We start from the raw sequence: 12,597 nt of genomic DNA on the forward strand, positions 1-12,597 counted from the left end.
CCCCAGTCTATGTGGACAACAATGCGAATCTATATGTTGACCCAGATAGGAGGACACCTTTTCCCGGACCTCTTTATCAAAAAGCACATGACCTGACCAGGTACCTCGTGAACGCGGACTTCACTACTGAGGCAAACCTGGCCATGACTGAGGACAGTCACACTACAGCAGGTTAGATATAATAATAATAATAATAATAATAATAATGATAATGATAATGATGATAACAAAAGTTATGTCTATGATACAATGTTTGATAGCCTATTACTCATATGTGCATTGTAGAGAGCTTCAAGGAGAAAGCTGCCCCCCTCAGCCCATCCCCATCACCATCACCATCTCCTCCCCTGCCCAATGAAGGCTTCAGTCATAAGCAAACTCTGTTTCTCATAGACTTAATGCGCCAACACCTGGCAGCAGAAGCGGATGGCCTCCCAAAGACCCTTAAAGAGCTGAACTCTCGGCTTAAATCTGTAAGGTCTAACATGAGGAACTTGTGGAGGGAGACAGCTGAGAAGCTCAGCAGCCACTTCTTAGAATTATTTTGTCCNGTGAACGCGGACTGCACTACTGAGGCAAACCTGGTCATGACTGAGGACAGTCACACTACAGCAGGTTAGATATAATAATAATAATAATAATAATAATGATGATGATGATAACAAAAGTTATGTCTATGATACAATGTTTGATAGCGTATTACTCATATGTGTATTGTAGAGAGCTTCAAGGAGAAAGCTGCCCCCCTCAGCCCATCCCCAGCTGGGCCTCCAGCTGTCACGGCACCTCCAGCAGAGGCTGCTTCTTGCTCCAGCACCCACACAGCACCAACACACACACGGCTTCATAAGCGTCGGCGGGAAAAAGGGGACATCCTCCATTTCCTCCGGGAGTCCGAGGAAGCCAGTCAGAGGCGCCATGAGGAGGCACAGAGGTGCCACAAAGAGTTACTGGCTCAGCTCAAGTCAGCCCAGCAAGGGTTTGAGGGCCTGATGTGTCGATTCTTAGACAAACTGTGATTCCGTTATTCTTGTTAGCATTGCTGTTATTGTTGAATCTTTTGTTAATTATAAGCATTTGAACTACATTCATTACACATTTTATATTCGAGGAAAATTAAATTTTTACTTGAATAAAAGGGAATATTTTGAATATTTTATTAATATACAGTATGTAATATCAAATTTCTGCCCGGGGTGTCAAGTTATTTGCACTATGTTCATTGCACTATTTTAATTCGCACTACTTTGTATCTAAGTGTTTTTTCTTGAATCAAAAGGGAACATTTTGAACATTTGAATATTTTATTGAATTTGTAATTTGTGTTGAATATTGTATTAAATGTATTCAATTGTATTAAATTTCTGCCTGGCATGTTGTTGGATGGGTAGGATCATTTCATGGCATGGCCTCATGACATTTGCAGTCACTCATTTTCATCTGCCTGTCTTGGGCATCCATTTGGGTGTTCCTGACAGATCTCTGAAGCACCAATGCACATGTTGTGTAGAAAACAAGCAGCCATTATGATCATCACCACTGCATCGATCCGGGTGTACTGCAGATCTCGTAGGCGCCTCCACTTAAACTTCATTCTTCCGAAGGCTTGCTCTACGACCACCCTCCCACGGCTTATCCTGGAGTTCTGCAGCTTGTCGGCCTCAGTTAGAGCCCCGTTGTCACGCTTAGGCGTGATGACAAAAGGGAATGCCTGTCCGATGTATGCGCTGTCTCCCAGCAAGCTGTTGTCACCCATCTTCTCCTGCCATGTCGTGTAGAAGTCAGAGGCCCTCAACATCCTGGCATCATGGACCTTCCCTGGTGGTCCAGCGAAAATATCAATGAATCGCCCCCTCTCATCCACAATTCCCTGAAGGAGGACAGAATAAAAAGACTTTCGATTCATGTAGTCAGGTATTTGGCCAGGATATAAAGGATGATCCTATTGTGCACATGATGTTGACACATCAAACTTATCAGACATCTCACGGAAGCTGTTTTGGTTGGCCATGTACCACAGGAACATCAGCACCTTCTTTGTTGCAGGAACTGGTGGTAGACCTTGACAGTGTTGTTTTTGAATACCATTGTCCTGCAGCTTTATCAATACATATTCAAACTGGGGCTTGGTGACACGTAAATGACGTGAAAAGGTGTGATCATCCATGTTCAGCATCATCTCCCACTCCGTTCCAGTCTTCAATATAATGATATATAATAATATAATTCAGAAGTTGTTTATATTTGGACAAGGCAAGCCCGAGAATAACTTTCGTAGATGTAGCCATCTTGTTTCCGCTTCCGTTTTAGGCCGTTGGCTATTTTTTTCCGACTTTGTAACTGAAACGCTGATAACTCGGGTGTGACGTCATTCCCACCACCGACTTCCGAGGTAAATGGAACGCACCATCTGTTAACACTAAGTTCGGTGACGTCACCTTCGCTTTGCAGAACTCATTTTAAAACACGTTATAACATGTTTTCCCTCGGTCTATGGTTTTAATACAAGCGGTTACACCACACAGTTAGCTTACACACAGTAACTTCAGCTCATATTACAAGGTTTCTCCTCATATATGTGATATTTACCAAATGTGGACATGTATGCAATTAGCTACTAAGATTATTTTAACACAAAGATATAAAGTTTACCTCGAATTATGAATGCGAACTGTGTTAGCAGCGACTTCGTAGCGCGTATCCAGGAGCCTGCTGCGGTCAGGTAGCCGGTGTAGGCGGTCGTGCAGAGCAAATATCCTCTATACAGAAGATACCGCATTACAGGCAGCGCCAAAGGTATTAAATGGGACAGTAGCTCATTTTAAAATCCATCCCTGTCTAGACTTACCTCTCTGCATCCTTTTGGAAAGAAAATACAGATCCGTTTTTCTATCTTTCTTTTAACTAAGTGTCAAAACTGTAAGTTGGTTCGCAATGTGGGCAAAGAACATGTAGCTTTACTTTTAAATGTCTGCTTTGGTGGTTGTGCTGTAAAGGTGCAATATAAAATGTGGCCAGTTAGTTGTTACAGCTAACCCTGTTAACAGCATCTTCGCAAGGCTCAGCCAGGAGCCTGTTGCTGTCAGGTTGCTGATGCAGGTCAGCGTACTTAGCGTCCATGGTGACACAGGTCAGAGCCACCCCTCACTCCTCCCCTGCTCCACCCTCTCATCCAACTATGGTTTCTTCTGGCTCCAAAAAACCAAGATGGCAACGTCCATTAAGCCAAACTCGAGGCTTCAAAACAGCAGTTCACAAACCAATGGGTGACATCATGGCAGTTTGCCACTTGGGTAGACCAGGAGATGAATGTGCAGCTGATAAACCTGCAGAAAAGTTTCCGACATCTTGTTGAATGTCATGAAGAACTGAGGCCGTGGTTGGAAGCAGTGACTGCATCGTTGTGACATCACAAAGTTCCAGCAGTCCTAACGGCCGGTTTTAAGGCTCAGTTTTAATACAGGCTCCGTGCATTTCTGTCTTTGACACTTTCACAGTATTAATATAGAACCTAGACCTGTTTTATAATCAAACAACACAAGGACATCTACTTTTAGACTATATGGGACATTTAAATGTTCCTAATCTGCCTTGTTGTCAATCAGCCTTTTTCTTCCTTTTTTTCGAATGCTTTATTTTTCAAATTAATTTTCCATTTCTATAGCAACACATCCAGCAATTCAAAATAATAATTGGACACTATATTGATTAATTACAAAAAAAACCCCAAAACATATACATATCATATTTCCTTTTATGTATTTTACTATGTATCTTATTTCAGACTTTACGATTGTTTCCATTTATTTTCAACGTTTAATTGCTTCAACAAGATGTTGAAAAAAAACCTGTCATTCATTATGACGGTTCACCGCTACATGGCACTAATCACCCCTCATACTGCCCACAGCCTCGCAGAAGGGGGCGTTCCCGGTCTGAGGCAGAGCTCGGGTCATTTCAGCATCGGGGCTCAGAGCGAAGGGAGAGCGGAGCGGGGAGAGACGCCACAGCTCGGCCCGGCTCGGTGGACGGATACAAAACCAGGATGTTCTTCTTCCACAGACTCGTCCTCTAGGAAAAGACAAACACAAAAAAACAAAAAAAAACGTAAAATAATTTAAGGTGGAGACACAACAAGTAGGCTACTGCTCCGTGAATCCAACGTGCGGTGACAGGCGGAGACAGATGAGCCCGCTCCGTCTGTGGTGTCTGTAGGTTAGTCTTGTCTTTTGTTCGGCGGTGACATCCATCCTCCATCTCCACCATGGATCAGTCAGAGAGGGAGCACAGGTCGGACGACGAGACGGAGTACGAAGACGAGGAGGTGGACCCCAGAGTCCAGGTAACAGATCCACGGTATCGATTTGTGGCTTTATAATCGATAACGTTTTCATTGTAGAGCGGCCAACGCGTCTGCAGCCAACAGCAGGGAGCAAAGTACGATGCAGCCTCTGCATCTCCTGCATGACCCCCCTGTGTCTTTATTTATATACGAGTTCAGTTTACATGTTATATTTTTAATAATTCATACAGATGTGACTGTTTGAAGCTGATTCACGTGATGTGACGATGGCTGGTTGAACTGATAATGCAAATCTGTTGGAAACACAATCCAGTTCATGGTGATGCAGTTCAAAAAGAGGGTAAATTATGAGCTCATTAAGTAAGAAATGTACATATTTTTGTTCACTAAACACAAGTTAAAGTTAGTCTTTCACCAATGTAAAAGAAATAATGAGGTAAAACTGTGAAAAAGATAAAAAATAATGAGTACGGCATGAAAAAGACATAATTAATATAATGAACAAGGCAGTATTCATTGTAAAAAGGGCTCATTATTAAAGGTTTTCATAGGTGACGATTATTTTCTCAGTTAATCAATTAATCGTTGGTTCTAGAAAAGGTCAGGAAGTGGTGAAAAATGATTGATTGTTATAATTTCCTGATGTCTTCAGAAAGTTTTCTTTGTCCAGTCAAGAGTCCAAACCCCAGAAATGATCAGTTTATTATCACATAACATAAAAAAAAACAAAACAAGCCAAAGACAAATACAACAACAAAACAAAAGCTGGAGAAATTTTGGTTCTTTTGCTTCAAAAATGATTAATCAGCAATATAGTTGCAGAGTCATTTTCGATTATGCATGATGTGCAGTATAGATAAGTTTTATCATACAGTGGCCACCAGTGTGATTGCTTTTAACCTGCATCAGGAATATTCATGTCAGCCATAAACGGTTAATGCTAAATCGAGTTAGAGTGGTAAAACCAGACGTCACGGTGTCGCCCAGATTCTGCAAACTAATAATCATTTCCATCGTTTCCTTTATCTGTGAATTAGCTTTGCTGATGTCTATCATGTTGCCCTTTTTAAAAGACCATCGTCACTGGTTGTATTTGTCCGCCTGTTATCACCCGTTTAATCAACAAGTGTTTTTCAGTTCATTATTCTTTACACAGAAAAATAATCTGCAGCTATTTTGCTAATTGATTATTAGTTTAAGTGATTTTTCAAGCAAAAATGTTGAACAAAGGTCAAAGGTTCTCTGATTCCAGCCTCTCAGTCAAGAGGACTGTCTGATTTTTCTTTGTCATATCATAGGAAACTGAATATTTTTGGGGATTTGGACTTTTGGTTGAACACACACACATTTTGAAGATGTGACGACGGCCATTGTTGACTATTTATAGACTGAATGATCAATTATGGGAAATGAATCGATGATGAAAACGATCTTAGTAACAGTCCTAGTAGGAGAAACCCATAAGCTTCTTTTAATGTGAATGTGTTTCTCCTAATACACTCAGTATGTGTCTAGTTCGCTCTCTGTAATTCCAGGTATTATATATATATATATATATATATATTACATCACTTCCCCCTCCTCATCCTCCTTTTCTTTTCTGCTTCATCTCTCCCATGTTCCCTCTCTTCCAGGGGGAGCTGGAGAAACTCAACCAGTCCACCGACGACATCAACAGATGTGAGACGGAGCTGGAGGTCAGTCTGTCGGGGGGGGGTTTGAATGTGTTTACAGGTTTTCTGTGCACTCATGCAGTGTGTCGGGTTTTTGACTAACAGAGCATGTAATCGCTCCCGTGTAACTGGTATCAGCAGATCCGAGCGGCTCGTCACGCGTGGACCCGCGGTCTGTGAAATCCAGTCAGTTTACCTTTTTCAGACGAGTGTTGTGTTGAAGGTATCACTGTTTGCACATACAGCAGTTTTTTTTAACTGAATTACAGCTCAACCTTTGCTCTGTCTTCAGGCCAACCTGTTTGTAAAGTTCACATTTTGCACCGTGTCAGCACGACATATTGTGTTACAGTAAAAATAACTGGGTCATTTAACGGAGTTTTACTGACGGCTATATTCAGAAGAGTTTGCAGAGATCGAGCAGACAGGGTCCAGAGTCTCATGAAACTTTTGCACAGAGGAAGCGGACTGCTGTGGAGACTGAACCTTTGAACGCAGCAGCTGTGATGCACTGCAGAGACGAGATGATCACCTGGGCGGGAAGGGGCCAGTCGTTGCATAACTGATCTTTGAATCCCATTAAACTCCAGTAAAAGCTGATGGCTTACATTAATGTGGGTCAGCAACATGTGTGCAGCTTTATAGAGCTGAAAGTCCAAAGTGTTGTCACACAGAATCATACAGGGTGTCGGTCAGAGGTCGAGGTGAACAAGAGTTCAAGGGTTAAAGGGTTTTGTTTTAAGGGATTGTTGTTGAACTGAGATCAACGGGTTTGTATCGGTGTGTGTGTGAACGCACCATCGTCCAGACCTTTTAACATCTGTCTCAGGTGATTTGATCTCAGGTGGACAGCTCTAAGTTCAGGTGTGAATCGAGGACACATTTGAGATCTGGTGGTCTGGGCCACAAGTCTCTTAGCAGTGTGAACACAAATGTGTCCTGGGTCACACCGAAGGACCGCCCACTCTACTGACGTCCTCTGAAGGACCGCCTACTCTACTGACGTCCTCCGCCACAGTCCTGTCTCATAATGAACCGACAATATTTTGCTATTTCAAACGGATAAAATCTAATTTCATTGTAGAGCTCTGAGCAGCGCATTGATTCGCTCGGCCCCTCCTTGACCACCCCCTCCCTCCCTCCCTCTCGAAAACACATGGACAACAGACCCATCCGTCGCAGTCGGACTGGCTAAAAACAACGACACATTGGGTCTTTGCAAACACAAATGATGTACAGTGGGTTTCCAAAAGTCTGAGACCACTTTCACATGAGAGATTCAATCACATGTGGTCACTGGAGATGCAGGTGGGAACTGACGTAGTTGGAGGGAGTCCACCTGAGGTCTGAACGGGGCCTGTGTCGATTTATCTTTTCCCTCACAAACCGATCTTTGGCTCAAATGAACCAGACAACAGCCAAGTTTCATTCACGCTGTCACAGTATGAGAGTCGATTGGTGACAAATCAGAGGAGCGCAGAGATGCACTCGGGGGTGGCAGACGGTGTAAAGCCTCCAAAACAAATAAGAAAAGCTTTGAACTCAACATCGCCGTCTAAAAATACAAGGCGAGACGGAAGATGCAAAAACTGACACTGGTCCAGATGATCAGAGATCAGTTCCCAGCTGTGATTTTTCTATGTTTAGCGGAGCTGTCAGCTGTTGACAAGCAGCAGTGGAGGGAAATGAGATATGAAAGCGTACAAAACAAGTTTACAGTAAGTGATGCATATTTTATTTAGTGATAACCACTCTCACAAGTGGGTTATCTTGCCAGTATGTTGTTTCAGTCATTTAGGACGGCGCTTCGGCTGCTGCGTCTTGTGTTTTGTTGTGAGCTGGATATTCTTTGTGGTCACTGTATTCATAACTGGAAAAAAAAATGTGTCCAGAAAATGCAGATACGACACGCAGCAGCAGTTACCCCCTCGGTCGTGGTTATGTCCGTGTGGTCGGTCCAACCTGTCTGTGCCCGATGGAATCGACACTGTGTCGACTGTTAAACCTTGACCGATTTTATGTTTCTGCCCTTTTCTTTATGGCTCCACGGAGTCGAAATCAAGTCATGTTGTTTTCGCGTCTGACAAAGACGTCTCCTGTTCAGGACTGTGACGGGTCTCCTGTCTGAAAAACAGTTGAAAACAAAACATGAGCCAGTGGATGTTTTCCCCAGAGTTTTTGAGATGGGGTGTGATTGAGTGTTAAAGGATCTGAAGAGATGATTATCTCCTAATAGAAATTTCAATGACGACAAACAGTCCAGACCCTTGAACAAGTTCATAGCTTTGTGCTTAATGAAGAATTTGATCCTCAATTTAAACACAAAATCGAAGGAAGAAGGATTCATTCTAGAAAAAAACATCAACTGATTTTCTTTTCTTTAACCGATTAGCAGTGGACAAAAAGTTTTCACAATCAATAGTCGAAGCAGAAATGGCAAAAGTCACTGGTTCCAACCTCATCAAATGTAAATATTTCCTTGGTTTCTTTGTCGTCACCACAGGCTCATAAACTATAATAAGCATTTTTCACAATTTACTAATCAAACTGATTAATCAAGATATTAATAGGTCGCTTTATAGATAATGAAAATGATTGATTGCAGCTCTACTGACAACACAATATAGTCCAAGTGTTTCTGCCCCTGAACATGACCTTGACTTCAGCCAACACAGCAGTCAGTTAATGCTGATGTGAGTAATATGATACTAAACACCTCTTTCATTTGGCCTCCTAGAGATAAATAGAGGAGGCTCTGATCCTCTCTTCTGATTGGCTGACTGTTTTCTGAGGTTTGGATGGTGGGTCCAGGTGGGCGGGGCTTGGTGACTGCTTTGTTGTGACATCACAAAGTTCCAGAAGTCCTGACGGCTGGTTTTAAGGCTCAGTTTCTGAATACAGGCTGTGTGCATTTCTCTGTGGACTGAGGCTTTGATACTTTCACAGTATTAATATAGAAGCTAGACCTGATCTATAATCACACTACACATGGACAGAGACCTTTACACTGGAGGAGCTTTTAATACTTTTGGACATTTTCGATGAAGCAAGAAAGTTATTGGCAGACTGATCGATGATGAAAATAATCTTTAGTCGCAGACTTTAGAGGGAGGTCAGAGATATGTCTTGCTCAAGGACACTGAAGGAGGACAGATGCTCATCATCACAGGAACTTGATGTCAGATACTTTCTGTAAAAGTAGCTGTCTTGTGTTTACACTGCTCCTCTGATGTCCACATAAACATTTGAAGTGCTTAAATCCTGCGTAGCTTACTGCCGGATTAATATTTTTCCCTCAGAAATGCTTCCAAATTTTCCACTTGAGCGTTTGAAAGAGCAGTTTTGGCCGAGCCTCCTGTTGTTTTGTTCACAGATCGAAATCAGCAGCTGTTAGATCATCAAATCGCTTGACCCCGAAGAACGATCTGATCTGAAGTGTTTAAACAGCTGACGACGGGGATGGAGAGAGTAATAATGAGGCGAATGTTATGAGAAATTCAGTGATGCGAAAGAAGCGAATGCACTTTCATAGCAGAGAGGGGGCAGATGATATTTAATTCAGCAGATAAAGCTGTAGACATGACACCTCAGGGCAGGAATGTGTTGACAAGGTGAAGTGCCTCGCAGTGTGAGCGTCCAAACCCTGAGTGGGAGGACGGAGACGCTGCACTGCGGTCTGCATCAACAGCAGCATCATCGCAGAGATACAGAGGAGAGGACGGAGAGAGGGGGGGAGAGAGGACACGGATACGCACTCATGGCTTTTGTGTAGCTCCGTGACCTCTTTTTTTTACGTTTTTATCTGTCGTTCACTCTGCCGTGTTTGTTTCACTGTGAGTTTGACATGAAACTGTGACTCTTAAGGGTAAAGTGCTGACTTCCAGCTTTAATTTGAGGACGTTTACACCCACATCTGACAAACTGTGTGGGAACTGTGGACAGTCACAGGGGTTAAGAAGTGTCATGTCATGTCAGTTTCCCTTAAAACTGAAAGTCAGCACTTCAACCTCCCACAGTGATTGTTTCACTGGAACTCCATCCAGTACTCTGAACTGTCCAGTTTCCTTTCATGTGTACGTGATGCAGTTTGGTTTCGTGCTGAAACGATTCATTTATATAATCGATCAAGTCAACTAAAAGAAATAAATGTACAATGATTGTGATAAGAGCTGCAACTAACCAATACTTTCATTATCCCTTAATTTGCTGATTATTTTCTTGATTTAATTGTTTTGCAAAATTGTAAAAATATCTATCACCTATCACAATGTCCTCAAGGTGACATCATCAATTATGTTTTGTCTGATCAGCAGAGTAAAACCCCAAACACATCCTGCTTTTCATAGAAGCAAATTCTCACATTTAAAAAGCTGGAACCATCTAATTTATGGCAGTTTTGCTTAATAAATGCTTTTAAATTATTAATCAATTCACAAAAAAAGTTAATTTCCTGTTGGTTGACAAATTGATTTATCGATTAATTGTCGCTTTTCTAAACTGGATTGCCTTTTGGGTTTTGGCCAAGCAAGACATTTGGGCAAGAAGGAAAGTCAGAGGTTTACCAGTGTCAGTAGTGTCCGTCCTCTGAAAAGATATTTCAGCCTAATGCTGCTACTGTAGCTAAAAATAAGCATCAAGCATCAGTGTAGTGAAAGAATAAAAGGTTTAAACCATCATTTGGTTTCATTCGGTGAAGAGACGTGGGCAGTGGTGAAATATTTTGAAGGTGGTGGAGATGAAAAGATGGTATGAAGGATTGAAACATCAAGTTTGACAGAACAGAACGGGGCTAAAAGTCAAATTGGAGAGGACTGACTGACGTGTTTGAGCCTGGAGGGCAGGATAACGATCCACGTCGAGATCAAAAACTCCACACACCAGTCTACAGTAACGTTGTGTTTTAAGCTGCCTGTGCAGCTCCAACATCTCAGACTGCTGCGGCCCCTTCATGGCCTGAGGCCTGCTGGGAAATTTAACCAGAGACGGTGTCGGTTTTTGAACAATGACCTTTTCTCTAACACATTTTATTCATGTTGAACTGAAACCTCCTTGAATGAAAGAAACCTGCAGATTGTGAGGATGCAGAGTTACAGCTGCTGTTTTTGTTATGACCTGGATCAATGGTGAAAAAATGTTCAGAGAAAATGCATTTCTTTCTCAGCAAGACAGCAGAACTGAAAAGCTCTATTGATGCAGACGATACTGAAACTCTCCAAAGTCTCAGTCTGAATGTGTTTTCTGGTTTGAAAGCCTCTCGGGTGCCGGTTGTTACCTTGTTGAGACAATACTAACGTTAAGATTTTTCAGTAAGTGTGTTTTTGGCACAGATAAATAAGGCCAAGCTTTCTTTAGATACAGATGTCATGAGTTTTTTAAAGTTCAACAAATTAACTTTGAATCGTTGCTGTTGAGCAGCTGAAATTGAATCCAGCCTTTGATTCCAGTCCAGACACAAACTTGATTATCAAATTCCTGAAAATGCAAACATTTCCATGGTCCGCTCCAGCACCACACATATGCAGTTTACATTGATAACACTGGCGGATCTTCCACTCTCAGTTTTTGAAACAACGGCTTCTTCACATCAGACAGAAGTAGAGAAAAGCTGCTTCTCATTTTTCTTTGCCTCAGCTGCTGCAGGCAGTTTTTCATCAGCTGCACCAAGCTGGCAAATTAACGTCAGCTGCGTTAGTGGGTTGAAAATGCAGTCTCCAACCTGCAAAAGGCTAATGAAAATTAATTTGACGGCTACGTATGTGATGTCACGCAAATTGAATTGTGTGTCAAGATGCAGAAAAGAGACTGTCAGCATCCCCACCGGGTCTAGTGTTGTATCACAGCACAGGTAATTAGCCCTAGTGTTAGCTCACTGAATTATAGGGGAAATCTAACCCAACACTGTTCAAATGTTTCTATATTAAGAGTTTTAAAGTTCACCAAGAGGTTATTTTTCAGACACATCTGATGCCCATAGAATCTCTAATGAACATGGAAAAATAAACTGCCAAAAAAAAAAATACTGCAGCATCCAAGTCTAGTTTATTTATTCTTCCACCTCCAGAACATGTTCCTGCCTTTCTGTTTATTTACCCAGCGCCTTTCCATTATGCATGAGCTTTTTTATCTACAGGAACTTTAGCAGCATTTGTTTTTAGTCCATTTGTTTCTCACCTTGGAACATTTTCTTCTGGTTGTTCTTGATTTCAATAACTGAACCTTTTTGTTCTACTGCATTTTGAGCTGCTGGTGAGTCGAGTGACAGACGTGCTAAAAAAAACACTAATTAAGTAAAATGTAGTTCATTTTGGGAAAGTTCAACTTTGTGTAGCCTTTAATTCAATTCATGTCAGTTCAGTTTTATTTGTATAGTGCCAAAGCATAAAATACATCACAGTGCCTTACAGTATTATGAAGAGAAACCCAACAGCTTTAGAAAACCAACCAAAAAGAAACTTGAAGGTTCCTCGTCGTCTATAAAAGACGCTGAAAATGTCACGAGAGTGGTTGTTCTGAGAAGTTGATCGTCTTTAACAGCAGCAGCACAGAACTGAATCAGTGAAGGGGAATTTGTTATATCACAGTTACATTCAAAGGAACTCTGTCTTCGCTGGAAACAGAGCA

At 41.9% G+C, this 12,597-nt stretch overlaps 1 protein-coding gene across 1 annotated transcript in view; it reads left to right on the forward strand.

Moving 5' to 3' along the window:
• The first annotated feature begins 3,975 nt into the window (after positions 1-3,975).
• Positions 3,976-12,597, forward strand: part of sh3bp5 (SH3 domain binding protein 5) — a 35,540-nt gene continuing 26,918 nt past the window's right edge. Inside the window, exons 1-2 of the mRNA XM_022746153.1 lie at positions 3,976-4,342; positions 5,938-6,000. Of these exons, the coding sequence (XP_022601874.1) occupies positions 4,265-4,342; positions 5,938-6,000 (141 nt within the window). The 5' untranslated portion in view covers positions 3,976-4,264. The remainder of the gene's footprint in view (positions 4,343-5,937; positions 6,001-12,597) is intronic.

The sequence above is a fragment of the Seriola dumerili genome, unplaced genomic scaffold (genome assembly GCF_002260705.1).
Source record: "Seriola dumerili isolate Sdu_G_001 unplaced genomic scaffold, Sdu_1.0 BDQW01000092.1, whole genome shotgun sequence".
NCBI classification, from domain to species: Eukaryota; Metazoa; Chordata; class Actinopteri; order Carangiformes; family Carangidae; genus Seriola; species Seriola dumerili.